Here is a 15399-nt window from a genome sequence, read left to right on the forward strand (position 1 = left end):
CTAATTTAAGTCTCACAAATTATGCTAACAGCTTGATGTCTTGGCGGTAATAACCGATGATTAATTAGTTAATTTCTGATTAATAAGTCTTGTAGACTGACTCACTAAAAATAACCAATCATAAGAATAGGTTGTTTATTGCCTTTCACAACTCCTACAAATCAGACAGCTAGCGCAAAACTCAATCTTAAAGCGTAAGCTCCAAAAAACTATAAACTGGTTCTGAATAAAAACAGGTTCTCGATTCCCACTACATTTTTGTTTGTATGTGTATTTTACAGTGTGTATGTTTTCAGGTTAATGAATGTAACCACTGATGGTCCAATCCCTGAGGTTCCACCCTTACGCTCTCCGCTCCGCTCTCCTTTAAAACGCCAGTCCTCTGTCCAATCAGCTCGCCTTGGGAGCACCAAGAGCCTATCGGCTGCTGTCTTCGCAGAGAAAGCCACGCCTCCTACCGGTGTGCAGTTTAGTAGCGAGGTTTCCCGTAGCGACGAGAACGTTCTAGACTCGCCAAGGCAGAGAAGAAGCTACGGAGCATTTCCTTTCACTCCATCAGCTGATTCTAGCACATTCCATCAGTACCGCTCTGTTGACTCCTCCATGTCTGTGGCTGACAGTGAAGCGTACTTTAGCGCCAATGAGGAGTTTGAGCCAATCAGTAGCGATGAAGGTCCAGGTACCTATCCAGGGAGGAAACGCAGACGAAGACAACAGGGTCAGCCCCACACAGAACACAGCCGCACCTCCATATACCACAGTGTGGAAGGACCTCTGTCAATCGCTGAGAGCCGCCCACCTCCGATACCTAGCCATACCTCCCAAGCCTCATTTGTCTCTGCACTTGGATTGGAGGAGGAGGGATCTGTTGAAACCGAGAAGGCGGAGACTGGCCTTCTGACAACACAGCCACATTTAATGGCTTGTTACCAAACTTACCTTGCACATTATCATGTGTCAAACTGGACTGTTAAGCAGCCAACCAATAAGAGAACATCTAAGTCATCACTGCATCGCCCACTTGACCTTGACACGCCTACAAGTGAGGAGAGCTCCGCCTCCTTTGACCAGTTGTCCATCCCGTCTTTTAAGGTAAATATTTTTTCCAAGTTTTTCCTTCATTGTAAAATATTATTTATGCAGTGGTGAATTTAATGAAGAAATGTCCAGGTCATATTTCACCACCAATATCGGGAACAAATATTTGCATAAATAAAATTAATTATATTTGTATTTCCTGAAAAAATTAGCAACCCTTCCCAAATGAATAGTAATTTATGAATATATTTAACTATATATTAAACATTTTATAAATATAAATGTTTTAAAAAAAGAAGCCCTGTCCTTAAATTAATATATAAATGTATACATTTATTTATTGTCCTGTGTAAATAAATTGTAAATTATATAACATTATTATTTTATTATATAAATTGTAAAGTACTTTTTATATAATAATGTGAAATAATGTTATTGTCATGAATAATAATTATTAATAATATGAAATATAATAATAATAATAATTAATTAATTTAACCTGTAATTAATTAATTTTAAAAGTAATTAGTAATTAATATTGATTCTAATTATTTAAATATAATTATTTAAATAAAGACATTACTGAATGTTCATTTACTAAATTAACAGTATGTAATATGATAATTACATATTACATTTAATTTTCTTCATGCAAAGAGTAACTTTGGGGTAAAATGACCTGTTTAAGTTCTTTGTAAAAGTCACCCATGTGTAAGCATGTTGTTTGTTCTTTCATTATATGTTGTCAATAATTGTATTTGTGTCCTTTTATAGATGGTGAAGGCCGGTTTGTCTGCCAGTTCTCTATTGGACAGAGGAGTTCAGCTCATGGGCGATATAAATAGGTAATACGAGACATATCAAATCAACAGTGGTTGTTTCAGTATCATGCAGCATAATTACAAGCATGCATTTTGTGTGCATGTATCTGCAGCACACCTTACACACCCCTTGACAAGCGGGCGATGGACAACACTGACGAGGACACAGTGACAGAGGACTGGACCCTTGATCAGCCTCTTGCCCAGACGAGAACCACAGCCATCGTAGAGGTCAAAGGGGCGGTCAATGTGGTCCTTACTCCTTTAGTAGCTGAAGCATTAGACAGGTCAGACATCACAGCAGCTCTCACATTGCCCACCTTGTGCTTAAAAACCCCATGACTCCAAAATTATGTTTTTTCATTCTGTCTGATATTATGATAATATTAAATAACCAAAGAGATAGACTGCATTTTTACGAACAAAAAAAGAGTCAATATTATCATGAATAATGTGGCTGAAATACATTTCTGTGTTGTTTTTTGGTTTGTTTCTTGAATGCCTTTGGTTGAAAATGAATGACTAATCATGCACTACACAGTTTTTGTCCAAACAAATGCTCTCTGGAATGAGAATGTCTCTTTTCCTAATACCAACTGCATCTGACTTGCATCCAAATCATGGCTGTGATATGCCTAAAGCCTATTGGCTGTTTAGAAAAGGAACAAACAAGCCCTTCAGTATGTTTTGCTAACATAGGAAATAACTCGCAGGAAAGAAAAATGTTCTCGTCAAGTGATTTAATGGGGTCTTTACTAAATGCCACAGTGTTTGTGAAATCATCTTTGTTGTTCTGTCCAGGTACATTGAGTCCATGGTTCACTTTGCCAGTATTCGCCACCCTGCATCAATCCTGGATGACCTGCATGGGAAAGTGCTTAATGAAGTGTATCAGATCAGTAAATCCACTGTCTCTGAGTCTGTAAGTGATCAATACCAACATAGAGACGTGACAGCACACTCAGTCTTTAACGTGATCATGATGAATGTTGCGTTTTCCAGAGCACAGCGAAAGCAGAGCACAAAATATCTAAGACAGAGGGAACCACCCCTGGGTCTCTGAGCACGCCGCATGGACAAACCGATCTGTCAATCAAGCCTGACAATGTGAAGATAAAGGGTTTGCAGGCTAATGTCACTGTCCCAAAGGTACCTGTTTGTGTGTGTGTATGAAAGGGAGAAAGCTTGTTATGTAAAAATGGTAGATGTAAATATGTGTGCATGTTTTTTGCAGGTGAATCTTTGTGTACTCCAGGCATCCGTAGAAGAAGGTTCACCCTCCAATAAGAGTGTCACACATGTCTCTCTCGTGGCCTTGTGTTTTGACCGGATTGCTACTCAGCTGCGCATGAATAGGTAACTGCAAATGTATAATTTATATATATATATACATATATACATATATGTATATATGTATATGTGTGTGTGTGTATGTATTTGACAGTTTGTACTGCTCTGACTGTTAATGTGTGATGTGTAGGGGCATAGTGGAGGACACCGAAAAGCCCTCTGCTATGATGGAGAAGTACTCGTCTGCATCTAAGATGGCACCTCAGTCCAGCGGTTCTCTCCGCTCTAATGCTGGGATTGAGAAAGGCAAGGAGATCGCAGCCAGACTCAACATACATCGCATACACAGCCAACTCCGCGGCCTGGACTCATCAGGTACACACACACACTCACATTTATATCCGTATGTATGCTATATTTATTACACGTCTCTTGAGAATACTCTGATTGGCCAGTTGCTGCATTCTGCAGTCAAATAATTTTGTATCATAACATTATAAATGACATTGTCTATCGCATGGATTTTCCGTTTTATTAGAAGTTACTCTAATCGGTAATAAATAATTTAACAGATTACTCAATATTTTAAATAATAATTTATGACAGCAATTTGTGTGCGTTTTGTTTATTGAATGCCTTTTGGAATTGTAATTAAGTTCTTTCCATATTTATGTTTTTAACAGACCTTGGGGCTTGTGCCATCACTGCCATTCCTTTCAAGAAGTCTAAGGTTCTCTTCAGTTTGGAAGAAACTGATGACTTTGTTTTAGTGGATGAGACTGAGCCCTCCATCTCTACTGAGCACGTCCCAGAACACACCCCTGACCATGCTCGCTCTGGGGCCAGTCCTGAGAAATGGGGTTGGATTATGTTTGAGTGTGGGATTGAGAACCTCACTGTCAAAGGTATTATACACATGTGAATTTCAGATAGCAATAAAAAATTGTATTTCAGGAGTAAGAAATACATGTCTGGATCTTCCTCAGGTGGGCGGCAGTCAGGGGCCGTGCTCTACAGTGCTTTTGGCGTGATGGGCGAGGCCGACAACGGCGTCAGGATTGGAGTCTCGAAATCAAACGGTTCTAGTGGTTCTCAGACAGGAAGTGGCTACAGCACTGATGTATCTGATGATAACCTGCCCAATGATGGACAGAGCCCTGCCTCTGAACCCAACAACAATTCAGACTCTGACGAACAGGTTCTCATATGTTGTTCACTTATAGTTAATGTCCATTTGAGATCTTTCCTTAGGTCTTTGTTTCTCACATTATTTCTCACTCATGTTTGTGTGTGCAGGATGAGGGAGTGGAGTCAGATGATCTGAAAAAGGACCTGCCCCTCTTGCCTCCGCCTCCTGACTCCAGCAGTATGAAGCTGACTATAAAGGAGATCTGGTTCAGCTTTGCTGCGCCAACCAACATTCGATCTCAAGCTCCAGCCATGTCCAGGTACACACGTAAAAATAAAGAATATTTTTATAAAATAAAACAAATTTGAATATATATTATATATAATATTATTATATAATATACTATATATTTATATTAGTTCTGATATCCAGATTGTTCTGATATCCAGAAAGCAGAGTGACTGATGGCATATGCTTTCTGGATATCAGAACGTGCCAAAAATATATAATAATATTAATAATAACAATTAATTAAATATTATAAAATATATTAAAATATAAAAAATATGTTTTATCCAGAAGCCACTGATGTCAGATATATAAGTAATAAAATGTAATAATCTTAAATAAGATGTACACGCAATTTTAATTGTTTTTACACTTTGTTTACTTTACATTGTTTACTTTACAATGATCAAACACATACACACACACACAGAGAGAGAATATTGGAAAAAAGAAAACATGCACAATTCATTAACAAGGCTGACATTAGATAGAATTTCCTCTTTTTGTAAAATGACCAGTTGGGCAGGGGTATTTGCCAATTTAATCTCAAAAGGGCTGATTATATTGACGTATTAGTAGTTGTTTTGAGAGAGAATGCATATTGAATATATGTGTATACAGTGGACAAAATGGCTAAGATTTACTGGGGGCCCTAGTTGGGGACATATTTTATGTTTTTAAACCATAGATGCAGAAAATTAGCCTGACTACGTCAGACTTCGTACTTCCGCTCAATTTCATTTCACTTCTGTACTCAGTCTGAGATAGCGTAATAGCTTTCCGTTTTCCTCCGGCCTGAAAACAGCCGGCCAATCAACGAACAGAGGGCGGGCTGAGAGCCGTGACGACATACCGTGTACCGTGGATGCGTAGATTTACTTCACATAATCTGCAAAAGTCGTTCACAGCCATGTTCACCCCGGTATTTCGCTCGATGTTTTTTTTTTCGCATCATACATGTGTTTACAGTGGAAGTTAGATGCGGCTGAGCATGCGCATAACACACGCCATAACCAAACATTATGTGATTGGCTTACGGGTAACCAATGATTTTAAACTTCAGACAAGCGCCCCCCCGCGAGAAAGAAAACGCTTTTCTATTATGCCCTTCCAGACTCTGTCTACGAAGCAAAGCGAAGTAGCAGAGTTTGGTATTACCAGGCTAGCAGAAAATCCCACTATATTTAATTTATGTATGTAATTTGCATAGGGCTTTGGGGCTATTATGTTGATAAAAGATGGAAATTCTCTCCATTTTGAACTGGAACTCTGTCCCCCCTGAGTCCCCCCCCCCCCCATTTTCAGCCCTAAGTGTATATTTGGCTGCAGAGTCTTTGATTTGGTTCAAAGGAAATCATGGATATTTGTATGGCTAACGAGCTCTATGTTGTTGAATGTGTCTGCAGACAGCTGAATCTCTTGAGTACTGCGACCCCTGCGGTCGGTGCGTGGTTGGTTCCCATTGACCAGCTGAAATCCTCACTACAGAAACTAGACATGGAAGCCACACTACGTGTGTGCGCGGTCATGGGCTGCATTATGACTGAGGCCCTGGAGGTCAGACTTGTTAATACTTCCACTGTTAGAAACCCATGGACTTGAGGGTTTGGACCAACCTAATTTTACGTGCATGTTTATGTGTGCTTCAATCCAACAGAAAAAGAGTATTCACATTCCATTTCGCAGCAAGTATAACCGTGTTACAAAGCGAGCCCGATATCTTCACGAGAACCCGTCCTGCTTACTGTGCAATATTCTACATCGCTACCTGCAGCAGGCCGATTACAGCATTATAGAAGAGGCCACCATGGTAAGTCTTTATGCTTGCAGAGCACATTATTTGCATATGAATTAAATGTTCTTAAACTACCACATTGTTGAATTCTTGATTCTGATTGGTTGATGCTCATTCCAAGGCTTCCAGGTTCATTGACTGCTGTAAAGTCTGAAATTACTTCACCCATGTTCTTCCAGATTGTATTAGCAGTGGTGTCCTGGCTTGTTTTTGAGCTAGATAACATGAAAAATGCATTGCAATAAATTAAACTGGTAACTGCAGCTTAAGCAGAATAATCATTTATTTTACTGATATTATTTTGAACTGTCTGTTGTTAATTATTCCTTGCTAATCTTTTATTACGGATGCATCTTTATCTTTTTAGAATGATGGACTGCCTGCTCTGGTCACCCTGAGGAAAGGTATGGTGGCACTTGCGCGTCAGTGGATGAAATTCATTGTTGTCACTCAGGGCTTTAAGGCGGTTGGTTTGCCACGTCCCAATCAGCTTCCTAAGCCCAAAGAGCCAGACCCCATCGAGCCTGATCAGACACAGGCGCCGGATAGTGGTGCTGCCCTGCAGAGTGACACCAGCGCTGATGGAGCCGAGTTTGAGTTTGATGCGGGTAATTATATTAAATCTGAAATCTTATAGAGCTTTTTTTGAACATTATATCTTATCTATATTTTGTGTTATTTATGTGCATTTTAGGCACTGTAAGTGAACACACAATGCTGTTAGAGGGAGTATGTAGTCGTCCTGCTCCTACCGGTAACTCTGCCCCTGTGACTGGAGTCGAGATCATGAGAAAACTGTCCAAATCTCACACACACAATGAGTCAGCACTCAGGATCAAGGTTTGTGTGGGTCTGTTTTGTTGACACTGTGTATAAGTTTATGATAGGTCTGGAAACGAAATGCCTTTTTTCTTTTATTTTTTTAGGGTTCCCATCCTTACCAGTCCCTGAGCTACACGAGTGGAGATACAGCAGCTGATTCTCCCGCTCATGTCAGTCGGGCAGGGCTGCAGTCCAATCATAGCCCTAGGAAGGAATCGTTGCTAAGCTACTTGACAGGAAGCATCCACAGTCTGCACAACCTGCTAGAAGCAACGCCCCTTCGAGCAAACGAACAAACCGCAGCCAAGAGCAGCTCCCTGACACGTACAAGTACATGATTTTCTTCATTCAGAGTTTATTGCTTTTTGCAATCTAATATTAGACGGGTTAAAATGTGAACTAGGAAGACGAATGCATTTTCTTGATATATGGTGTTTCCTGTGAGAGCGGATTTCTATAACCTAATTGTCTTTGATTTTTTTCTTCTTCTTTTTTAGTATTATTTTTCTACCCAGAGAGTGTCTGCATGTCAAAAACCATAAAAGTACAGAGAAACCAAACTGGGTTGGAGACTAAAATTAACATAAAATACAAACTAAAATTCAACCGTTATAATTGTTACAAGTGAATTTAGGCTTAACACTATTTTAATGTACATTATGAAAAATAGGTATTAATTTAGAGATTTTCTAAAGATTAAAATTAACAGTGTTATTGTAATAAATTGAAATAAAATTTTATAAATTATTAGTGTTATTAAAGAATAACTTTGAGTGTTAGATGATGGTAATCCAGATGTTAAAATAGGGAAAATAAGCATGCAGAATTAAATTTCCAATATCTGATACCAGTTAATGATAGAGAAAATCTGTCACTCGGTAATAGTTACACTTTTGAATTAACTGTTATTTTTGTATTTTCATTAAATTTTTTTAATAACTTTTTGTGCATTTGTTATTTAAAAAAAAAAATTCTATTTAGCTTTTTTCCATTTTCCATTTTTCTTTCGTTTGTTTTTTTCTTTCTTTTTTTCATTTTTAGTAATTTTTTTAGGGATGCACATATACACACATTGAATATATATATATATATATATATATATATATATATATATATATATATATATGTATATATGTATGTGTGTATATATGTATGTGCATCCCTAAAAAAATGACTTCTACTGACTTGTATATGACAAAGACTTGAGCAGTGTGCTAACAACCCCTCAGAACACCTTATCAAACACGTCACTGTGCCGTTGAAACCACCTACTATTCAAAATCTAGTTAACGCTAAATGTCTCTTGTTTTTGGGTAGGCAACTTTGTGGGTGCAGACGTGTTAACGGAACACCCTCTTCTTTCGGAGCCGTTTTCCGTCAGCTTCTACAACTGGATGTCAAACGCTGTTGGCAACCGAACAGGCGGCAATGTCCAGGACTCTCCCCTCAACCGCTCTCAACACAACAGCCTGCAGACCGGAGGTGAGCGATTAGTGTACTGACAGAAGTATACGAGTATGAAGTCTGTTGACTGTATGTGACCATGCATCTATATCTGTCCATGATGCTGTGATTAGTGACTCATTTATTGAAGTATGTTCATTTTGCACTGAATGTCTTTAACTCTTTACATACAGGAGTGCTCCCCACCATTCCTTCTGCATCAGATTTTAACACTGTATTGTCCAGTGATCAGAATACACTGGACACACACTCTCAGCACACACACTCCCAGCACAGCACAAGTCAGGAGGACCTGCTTGAACAAGATGAGACGAATCTCTGCCCTGCAGCTGTACAGCTAGCTGACGCACAGGTGTGTGCACCAGGAATACTTATTAATTTGTTATTGTTTATTTATGACCATGCACATGTTATTGCCTTTCTCATTCTGTTTGTGTGTATGTGTCTCTCTTGGGATTATCCATACAGGTTGTTTTCAAGCCTTTGTTGAGTCACATTGGTATCCAGCCCCAGGATGCTCCTCCACTCAGTTACAAGATGTATTTTGGGGAGCACCTATCCTTCAGCGGCACTCTTGAGTGTTTGAGAGCTGACATTGTCGACTCTGACACCAGCAAAGAAAGGAAGAACAAACGAGCACACAGGTAACACGGATGTCACATGCCAGCTTTTATCTTTCTAGAGATATCCTAGAAAGAGTAATCCCCCCCTTTTCAGAGTTTCTTTTGGGTAACTTTATTTTGTCGTTTTTTAAAATTAAATTAATAAAAATAATTAAATGAATATTAAAATATTTCAAAAACTGCAAATGTATATCTTTATCAACACATTGTCAAAATGAATAACCAGTCAATAAGCGCACAAAACAAAAAAGTTCTTCATTTTGAGTTGACCATGACAGTAACTATGACTAACTTGTGTACTACAAACAAATGATCTGAAGTCATTTATTTCACATGTAGAGTAGTGAGGGAGCTTTGTGGAGTTCTGACCATATGCAAAGTTTTGGATCCGATGTGAACTTTCGGTGTGTTGGAATATTTTATCTTTTGGGGGTAGAATGAATGCGACCGCCTGACCGGATGTGATGTGTTCTAATTGAAACTATGAGCGCAAAGCAAGAATTACCAATATTTTTGCACTAAAATGTCATTCTTTAAACACTTTCTGTAAAATATGTGGTTATGAATAGCTATGTGAAATAATTATTTTAAAATTATTACATAAATATTTACATTTATTAGATATTGTTTTTCTCTCAAACGTATTGGCGGCCATTTATTTTATCCTATATTTATCATTATTCATTAATTTTACCATGGTGAAGTAGAACTTCAGGTCTGTTTTTCCCTTGCCGTCCCACAATGAACATTTGTCTACTTTAACTACTGAGTATTCAAGCAGTCATAATGTTGCATATCTCTAATTTTAGTATGGTGTGTTTTTGTGTTTCAGGCAGGGCATGGTAAATCTCCCCCCTCTTGATTTCAAGCCTGCCCTGATGATTGAGACTTTCAGTTTGAATGCAGTCGTGCTAGAGAAGTGCATGTCAACCCCTCCCTCTGCCAGTGCGCTGTCTTTCCACGAGCTGAGCCGGAGACCCCAGGCTAGCGTGCACTGCCATTTTACCCTCGCTTGTCAGGCGATTCGCCAGCATGTGGATATGGCCCTGGTTCGCCTCATTCACCAGTTCAGCACAATGATTGATGACATAAAAGCCACACAGACTGACATCAAACTCAACCGCTACACCGCCGGCTCCTCTTCCCCCACGCCCACCAAGGCACGGCCTTATCGAGAATTCCGCTCATCTGATTTCAGCCGTAGTTCTCGTGGGAGCCTGAACGGAGCTGCTCGACTGGGCACTCAGAAGAACAAACGCACCGTGGTCGGGCCAGGCCTGGACACACTGACCAGGAATCGAGAGCCTCGTGGAAGGGGGACGCTGGGACGTTCAGAGCGAAGAACGTCAAAAGTATCGCGGAAAGGTTCACGCGATGTGGCGGATCACATGACCATTCAGATGGATGACTCGGACTCCATCACAGTGTCAGAACAGAGCGAGCCGTCGGCCGAATGCTGGCAGAACATGTACAAACTTCTTAATTTCTACTCGCTCATATCAGACCCCACAGGCATCCTGGAGAAGAACCAAGACAATGCCCTCTCAGGTAGGACTTCCTGCTCTGTTGATTTCAATTGCTTTTATTTTCTTAAAGAAAAAATATGAAATAATATATTTTTGGCTATTATTTTCAAGAAAATCAGTGATAATTATATTTATTATTTAATATGAGTAAAGATGAATTCATTCATTTTTATTTTAAGTTTACAATATTCTCAAATATAATTCTTATAAAATGTTCAGTTCTGTGATACAATAATGAGTATATTCTTGGTGAATACAATAAATGTATATTAAAAGACACTACAGCAGATTATTGCACCATGATGTATAAATACTTTACAGTTTAAATATGTCATTATTTGATTATACATTATGGTAAAAAGATTTTGTGGTAACGATATTTAGAGAGAGGAAACACTGTCTCATACATTGCTGTAAAAATAATGTCATGTTGCAAAGAAAAATATTTTAGCATCTTACGTTGTATCTGACTGGTATAAACATATCTGCCAGCATAATAATCTTTGCTTTTGCCCAAATTTGCCTATTCAACTGTTTATTTTTGCTATTCAGAGGGTGGGAGGAGCCCTGCGGATCCTCCATGTCGATTGGTGTTTGAATCGGAGGGCGAGACGCCGCCCAGTCGGCTGGGTCGTCGGCGGAGTTTGGTAAGCTCTGAGCCCCAGCATGTGACGCTGATCGTGTTTGGCGTTGGCATGGTGAACCGCACACATCTGGAAGCAGACATTGGAGGACTAACCATGGAGGCAGAGCTTAAGAAAATACATGGCAGTTTTACTTTAAAGGAGAAAATGAAGGGTAATGCAAACAGCATTCACACACTTTAAAATATTTCACCAACTAAAACCTTGCAGATGAAATATCCTGTAATTCCTGTTCTCTTGCTGTAGACATTCTCCATCAGAAGATGACTGAGACCTGTGCCTCGGCCCATATCGGATGTGTGAACATTGTGCTTCTGGAAGGAATCTCACCAGATATACAGTCAGTAGTTCCCTTAACACCAGGCTTGAAGACCTATTGAATGCTCTATCAATTATCATTGTTCACCTTTATATAAATCCATTTACCTTGAAGTGTGTAATTTTTCGGTTACACTTTATTTTGATGGTCAACTTTAGACATTTTTCTAACTACAAGTAACTTTGCAACTACATTTCAATTACCAGTCATTAAAATATTGGTTGACTGTCTGCTTAATATCTGCTAACACTTTATTTTGATAACAGTCTATTAATACCCTAATGAGAATTCCAGTTTCACATGCAATACACTTTAAGCTGTTGGCAGGTTGACTTTCCTGAAGAATGTAAACGTATCTCTGTGGAGCCTTAATATTTGTTCTGTTTATTTGATCGGTCTGACAAATCAACTTACGGACTAAATACTAAATTGTACAAAATTCAGGACCTCATATACTTTTGCTGAATGAGGGAACAAAGTTACTACGGTTAAAAAGTTTGAGTTCGGTAAGATTGTTTTTATGATTTGAATGAAAAATCTCTAATGCTCACCAAGGCTGCATTTAGTTGATCAAAATACAGTGACACAGTAATATTTAAAAATGTTATTTATCCCTATGATGGCAAAGCTGAATTTTTTGTTTATTTTGATTCATTTATTGTCATGCATCAAGCATTCATTTAAAATAGAAATGGATGCTTGCTATATACTGTAAAATATTAATTTATTTTATTAATTCCAAAGCTTGAATAATAGTGTATTTAGAGACCAGATTGTCATAGAGAGTTGACCATGTTTCTAGCAACCACATGACAGCAAACTATAAACGATCAAAAACTAAAGAATTTCGAAACTGCACCCTGGGAACGACCCACAACACCTTAGCTTCATGAAATGTAAAATACATTTCCAGTTTCAGCCATGCAGCCTTTGTAATGCAATGTCTGAATCTGGATTTTCATTTATTCCTTGGATCTGTTTTTGTTCTGATGGTCTCTCTTTCAAATGTATTTCTAAGAGTACAGATTTATCACAGCATATGTGACAGTTTTGAAATGTTTTCTGTGGATAACTTCCCCTCTTCTATCTTCCTCCTCTCTACTCTCCTCTGTTCTCTCTATCTGTCATTTTTGTTTTGTTTTTTCTGCCTCTCTCGCTGGCAGACTAGAGGATTTTCCAACCTCACCTACCAGCACAACCAAGCAGGAGTTCCTGTATGTCTAAGTTTCCTCAGTAACCTTGTCCTTTTCTCCATTACCATTCATAACATCTCCATAATATTTGGATATCACAGTCCTTCCATATGTCAATCATATGACACATGGTGTTCACTCTTACTATCATAACATTTCATATCCTCTCTAACCCGCCATGGCTCTCTCATATAAAGGCTTCACAGATATAGTATCTGTTCAGACAGTGGTCAGTGAAATCTTAACATCCTCATAACACTATTTTTCAAATCATATTTATTAATGCTGTCAGTGTGTTATATTAATGGTTTTCTACTACCTAGTGTCACCGAGAAAGGCTTTTGACTATCAGCATGAAGTCTGGACCACTTCACAGGTTATCTGACCAAGATCTGCCCACTTAATGCGCTCATAATCCCATTGATTGGTACATTTTTGGGGAAGAATCCAGTAATTTCAATAGGACTTCACTTGACTGGAAATTTCACGTTAGGGTGAAAGATTTCCCCACTCGGATTTCGCAACGGTTCCTAGTTGGTCAAGCGAATTTGCAACAGAAAGCTGCTTGGCTTGACTTTATCTTTGCTACATCGCTACATTATTGACATTTGACACTTTTGATGTTTAAGTGCAGTTTTATCTGAAATCAGTGATGCAATAATAATAGATTGGCTTGGAGGTCTTTGAGAACAGTTTTACCAAAAAATATGTGAATTGTTTTACCCTGTTCTTCCAAATGTAATAAGTACAGAGTATTTCACAAACTCATAACTCAGAACAGAAAACCGATTATAAAGTTTTGCTCGTGGATATTGAGTTCATGTGCTGCTACGTGCCTCATACAAAAGTCTTTTAATATCTTTTAATACTTGATGCTTCAAACCTGGGAAAAGCTGTCAAATCCAGTGATTAGTTCCTCCTCAAATGCGCTCATTGCATCAGCCCGGTGGATGTAATTGCATATTTGTCAGGCAATCTGATTGGAGCTTGTCATTTTGGCAAGTGTTTGCCAATTTTGTGATTTTTCTGTGCAGTATGAATAAGATGGACAGTCCATGGTCAAGCTATCAGGAGCTGAAACTCTCCCATTCCTCTTTTCTATTAATGCATCTAGATCTCTCTCGTTGCAGTTCCCATATCCACAAGGCCTCGTTTCCAGCCACATGAACATTTCACTTGTACATTTTGCCAAAGTCTGTCTATACATTTCACAGACATTGTTTTATGTGACTGCTCGGTGTAACATGCAGGCTGTGATTTCAAAGTGAGCATTTGGAGTAAGTTCCTTTTGTTTGTGTGTATTTGTATATTAGGACTGTGGTGAAGTGTAACATCGCAAAGTCCCAGGCTTTATATAGTGCGCAGCGTGGGCTGAAGACCAATAATGCTGCAGTATTTAAAGTGGGTGCTATCTTCATCAACATCCCGCAACATCCTGCAACGCTGCACAGCATGATGGTCCGCAGCTCCCATCAGCTCTCAAAACAGATTTCAGACCTCATCCGTCAGCCCTCCAACATGTGAGGCAAACCTCTGGCACTTTCTTTTCACAACTCCTGTTGTCGCCGATATTAAATGCGGCTTTTGTTTGTCGCCGATATTAAATTTAAATCGGTTTCCTGTTTTCATCAGCCCTCCTCCCAACCGAGAAGAGACGCCAACTCCGCAGCCCTCTGAAGTGAGTGTCAATCAAACTCCAGTGGAGGCCAGTGAGTTTCCTCAGCTGCCCGAAGGACTGGAGAAGAAGCCAATCGTGTTGAAATTCAGCGCTATGCTCGATGGGATCACTATTGGCGCAGCCCTATTGCCCTCTCTTAAAGCAGAATACAAGATGGGCCGCATGAAAAGCCATGGCATGACTGGTACCCACAATTCCACAAGCGAATTGCTAATTTATTCCATAAAGCACTGGAAAACACAGATGCAACAATTAAAAATGATTAACGTTTTGCTGTCTCCCTCTCGCAGGTGCTCAGACGCGTTTTACTTTCGAACTGCCCAATCATAAGCTGTGTTTCCAGTCAAAGGTTTCCCCTGTGGACGTGTCGGCCATGCCCCCCACTGCCAGCCTAAATCTGCCTCCCGTCACCATGTCAGGACAGTACATTATACAGGAGCACGAGGGCCACAGCGACACAGCCTGGGCCCCAGAATACAGCAACTATCTGCAGGGAAATTACTTGCGCTGTGTAGCTGAGGTGAGTCGTTGACCTTTCAATGAGAAATTGTTCTAAATGCTGTGCTTGCTTATCAGTTTGTTCCAGTATTACAGATGGATGCATATGGTTGAAATAGAGCATTTTAGAATTTTTTTCTTCATTTTTAGATTGGATCTTTCGAACACAACTTGACCACAGATTTGCTCAACCACCTAGTCTTCTTACAAAAGGTCTTCATGAAGGAGGTCAATGAGGTCATCCAGAAAGTGTCAGGTATGTGTGTTGAAG

The 15399-nt window shown here is 39.3% G+C and overlaps 1 protein-coding gene across 6 annotated transcripts in view; it reads left to right on the forward strand.

Annotated features, from left to right (window-relative positions):
- kiaa1109 (KIAA1109) overlaps positions 1 to 15399 on the forward strand; it is a 55964-nt gene that overhangs the window by 19934 nt on the left and 20631 nt on the right. For 5 of the 6 annotated variants that reach the window (XM_079854460.1, XM_079854463.1, XM_079854464.1 and 2 more), the window contains exons 28-53: positions 297 to 1092; positions 1813 to 1883; positions 1973 to 2146; positions 2661 to 2781; positions 2862 to 3008; positions 3094 to 3215; positions 3340 to 3524; positions 3833 to 4054; positions 4136 to 4347; positions 4446 to 4597; positions 5973 to 6123; positions 6224 to 6376; positions 6729 to 6969; positions 7056 to 7201; positions 7288 to 7513; positions 8501 to 8665; positions 8821 to 8999; positions 9116 to 9291; positions 10103 to 10818; positions 11349 to 11594; positions 11687 to 11780; positions 12923 to 12973; positions 14266 to 14472; positions 14585 to 14814; positions 14921 to 15150; positions 15279 to 15384. In XM_079854460.1, coding sequence (XP_079710586.1) covers positions 297 to 1092; positions 1813 to 1883; positions 1973 to 2146; positions 2661 to 2781; positions 2862 to 3008; positions 3094 to 3215; positions 3340 to 3524; positions 3833 to 4054; positions 4136 to 4347; positions 4446 to 4597; positions 5973 to 6123; positions 6224 to 6376; positions 6729 to 6969; positions 7056 to 7201; positions 7288 to 7513; positions 8501 to 8665; positions 8821 to 8999; positions 9116 to 9291; positions 10103 to 10818; positions 11349 to 11594; positions 11687 to 11780; positions 12923 to 12973; positions 14266 to 14472; positions 14585 to 14814; positions 14921 to 15150; positions 15279 to 15384 — 5519 coding nt within the window. The remainder of the gene's footprint in view (positions 1 to 296; positions 1093 to 1812; positions 1884 to 1972; positions 2147 to 2660; positions 2782 to 2861; positions 3009 to 3093; positions 3216 to 3339; positions 3525 to 3832; positions 4055 to 4135; positions 4348 to 4445; positions 4598 to 5972; positions 6124 to 6223; positions 6377 to 6728; positions 6970 to 7055; positions 7202 to 7287; positions 7514 to 8500; positions 8666 to 8820; positions 9000 to 9115; positions 9292 to 10102; positions 10819 to 11348; positions 11595 to 11686; positions 11781 to 12922; positions 12974 to 14265; positions 14473 to 14584; positions 14815 to 14920; positions 15151 to 15278; positions 15385 to 15399) is intronic. The other variant, XM_079854465.1, reaches the window with a different exon arrangement.

This window comes from Squalius cephalus (genome assembly GCF_949319135.1).
Source record: "Squalius cephalus genome assembly, chromosome: 21".
In the NCBI taxonomy this organism is placed as follows: Eukaryota; Metazoa; Chordata; class Actinopteri; order Cypriniformes; family Leuciscidae; genus Squalius; species Squalius cephalus.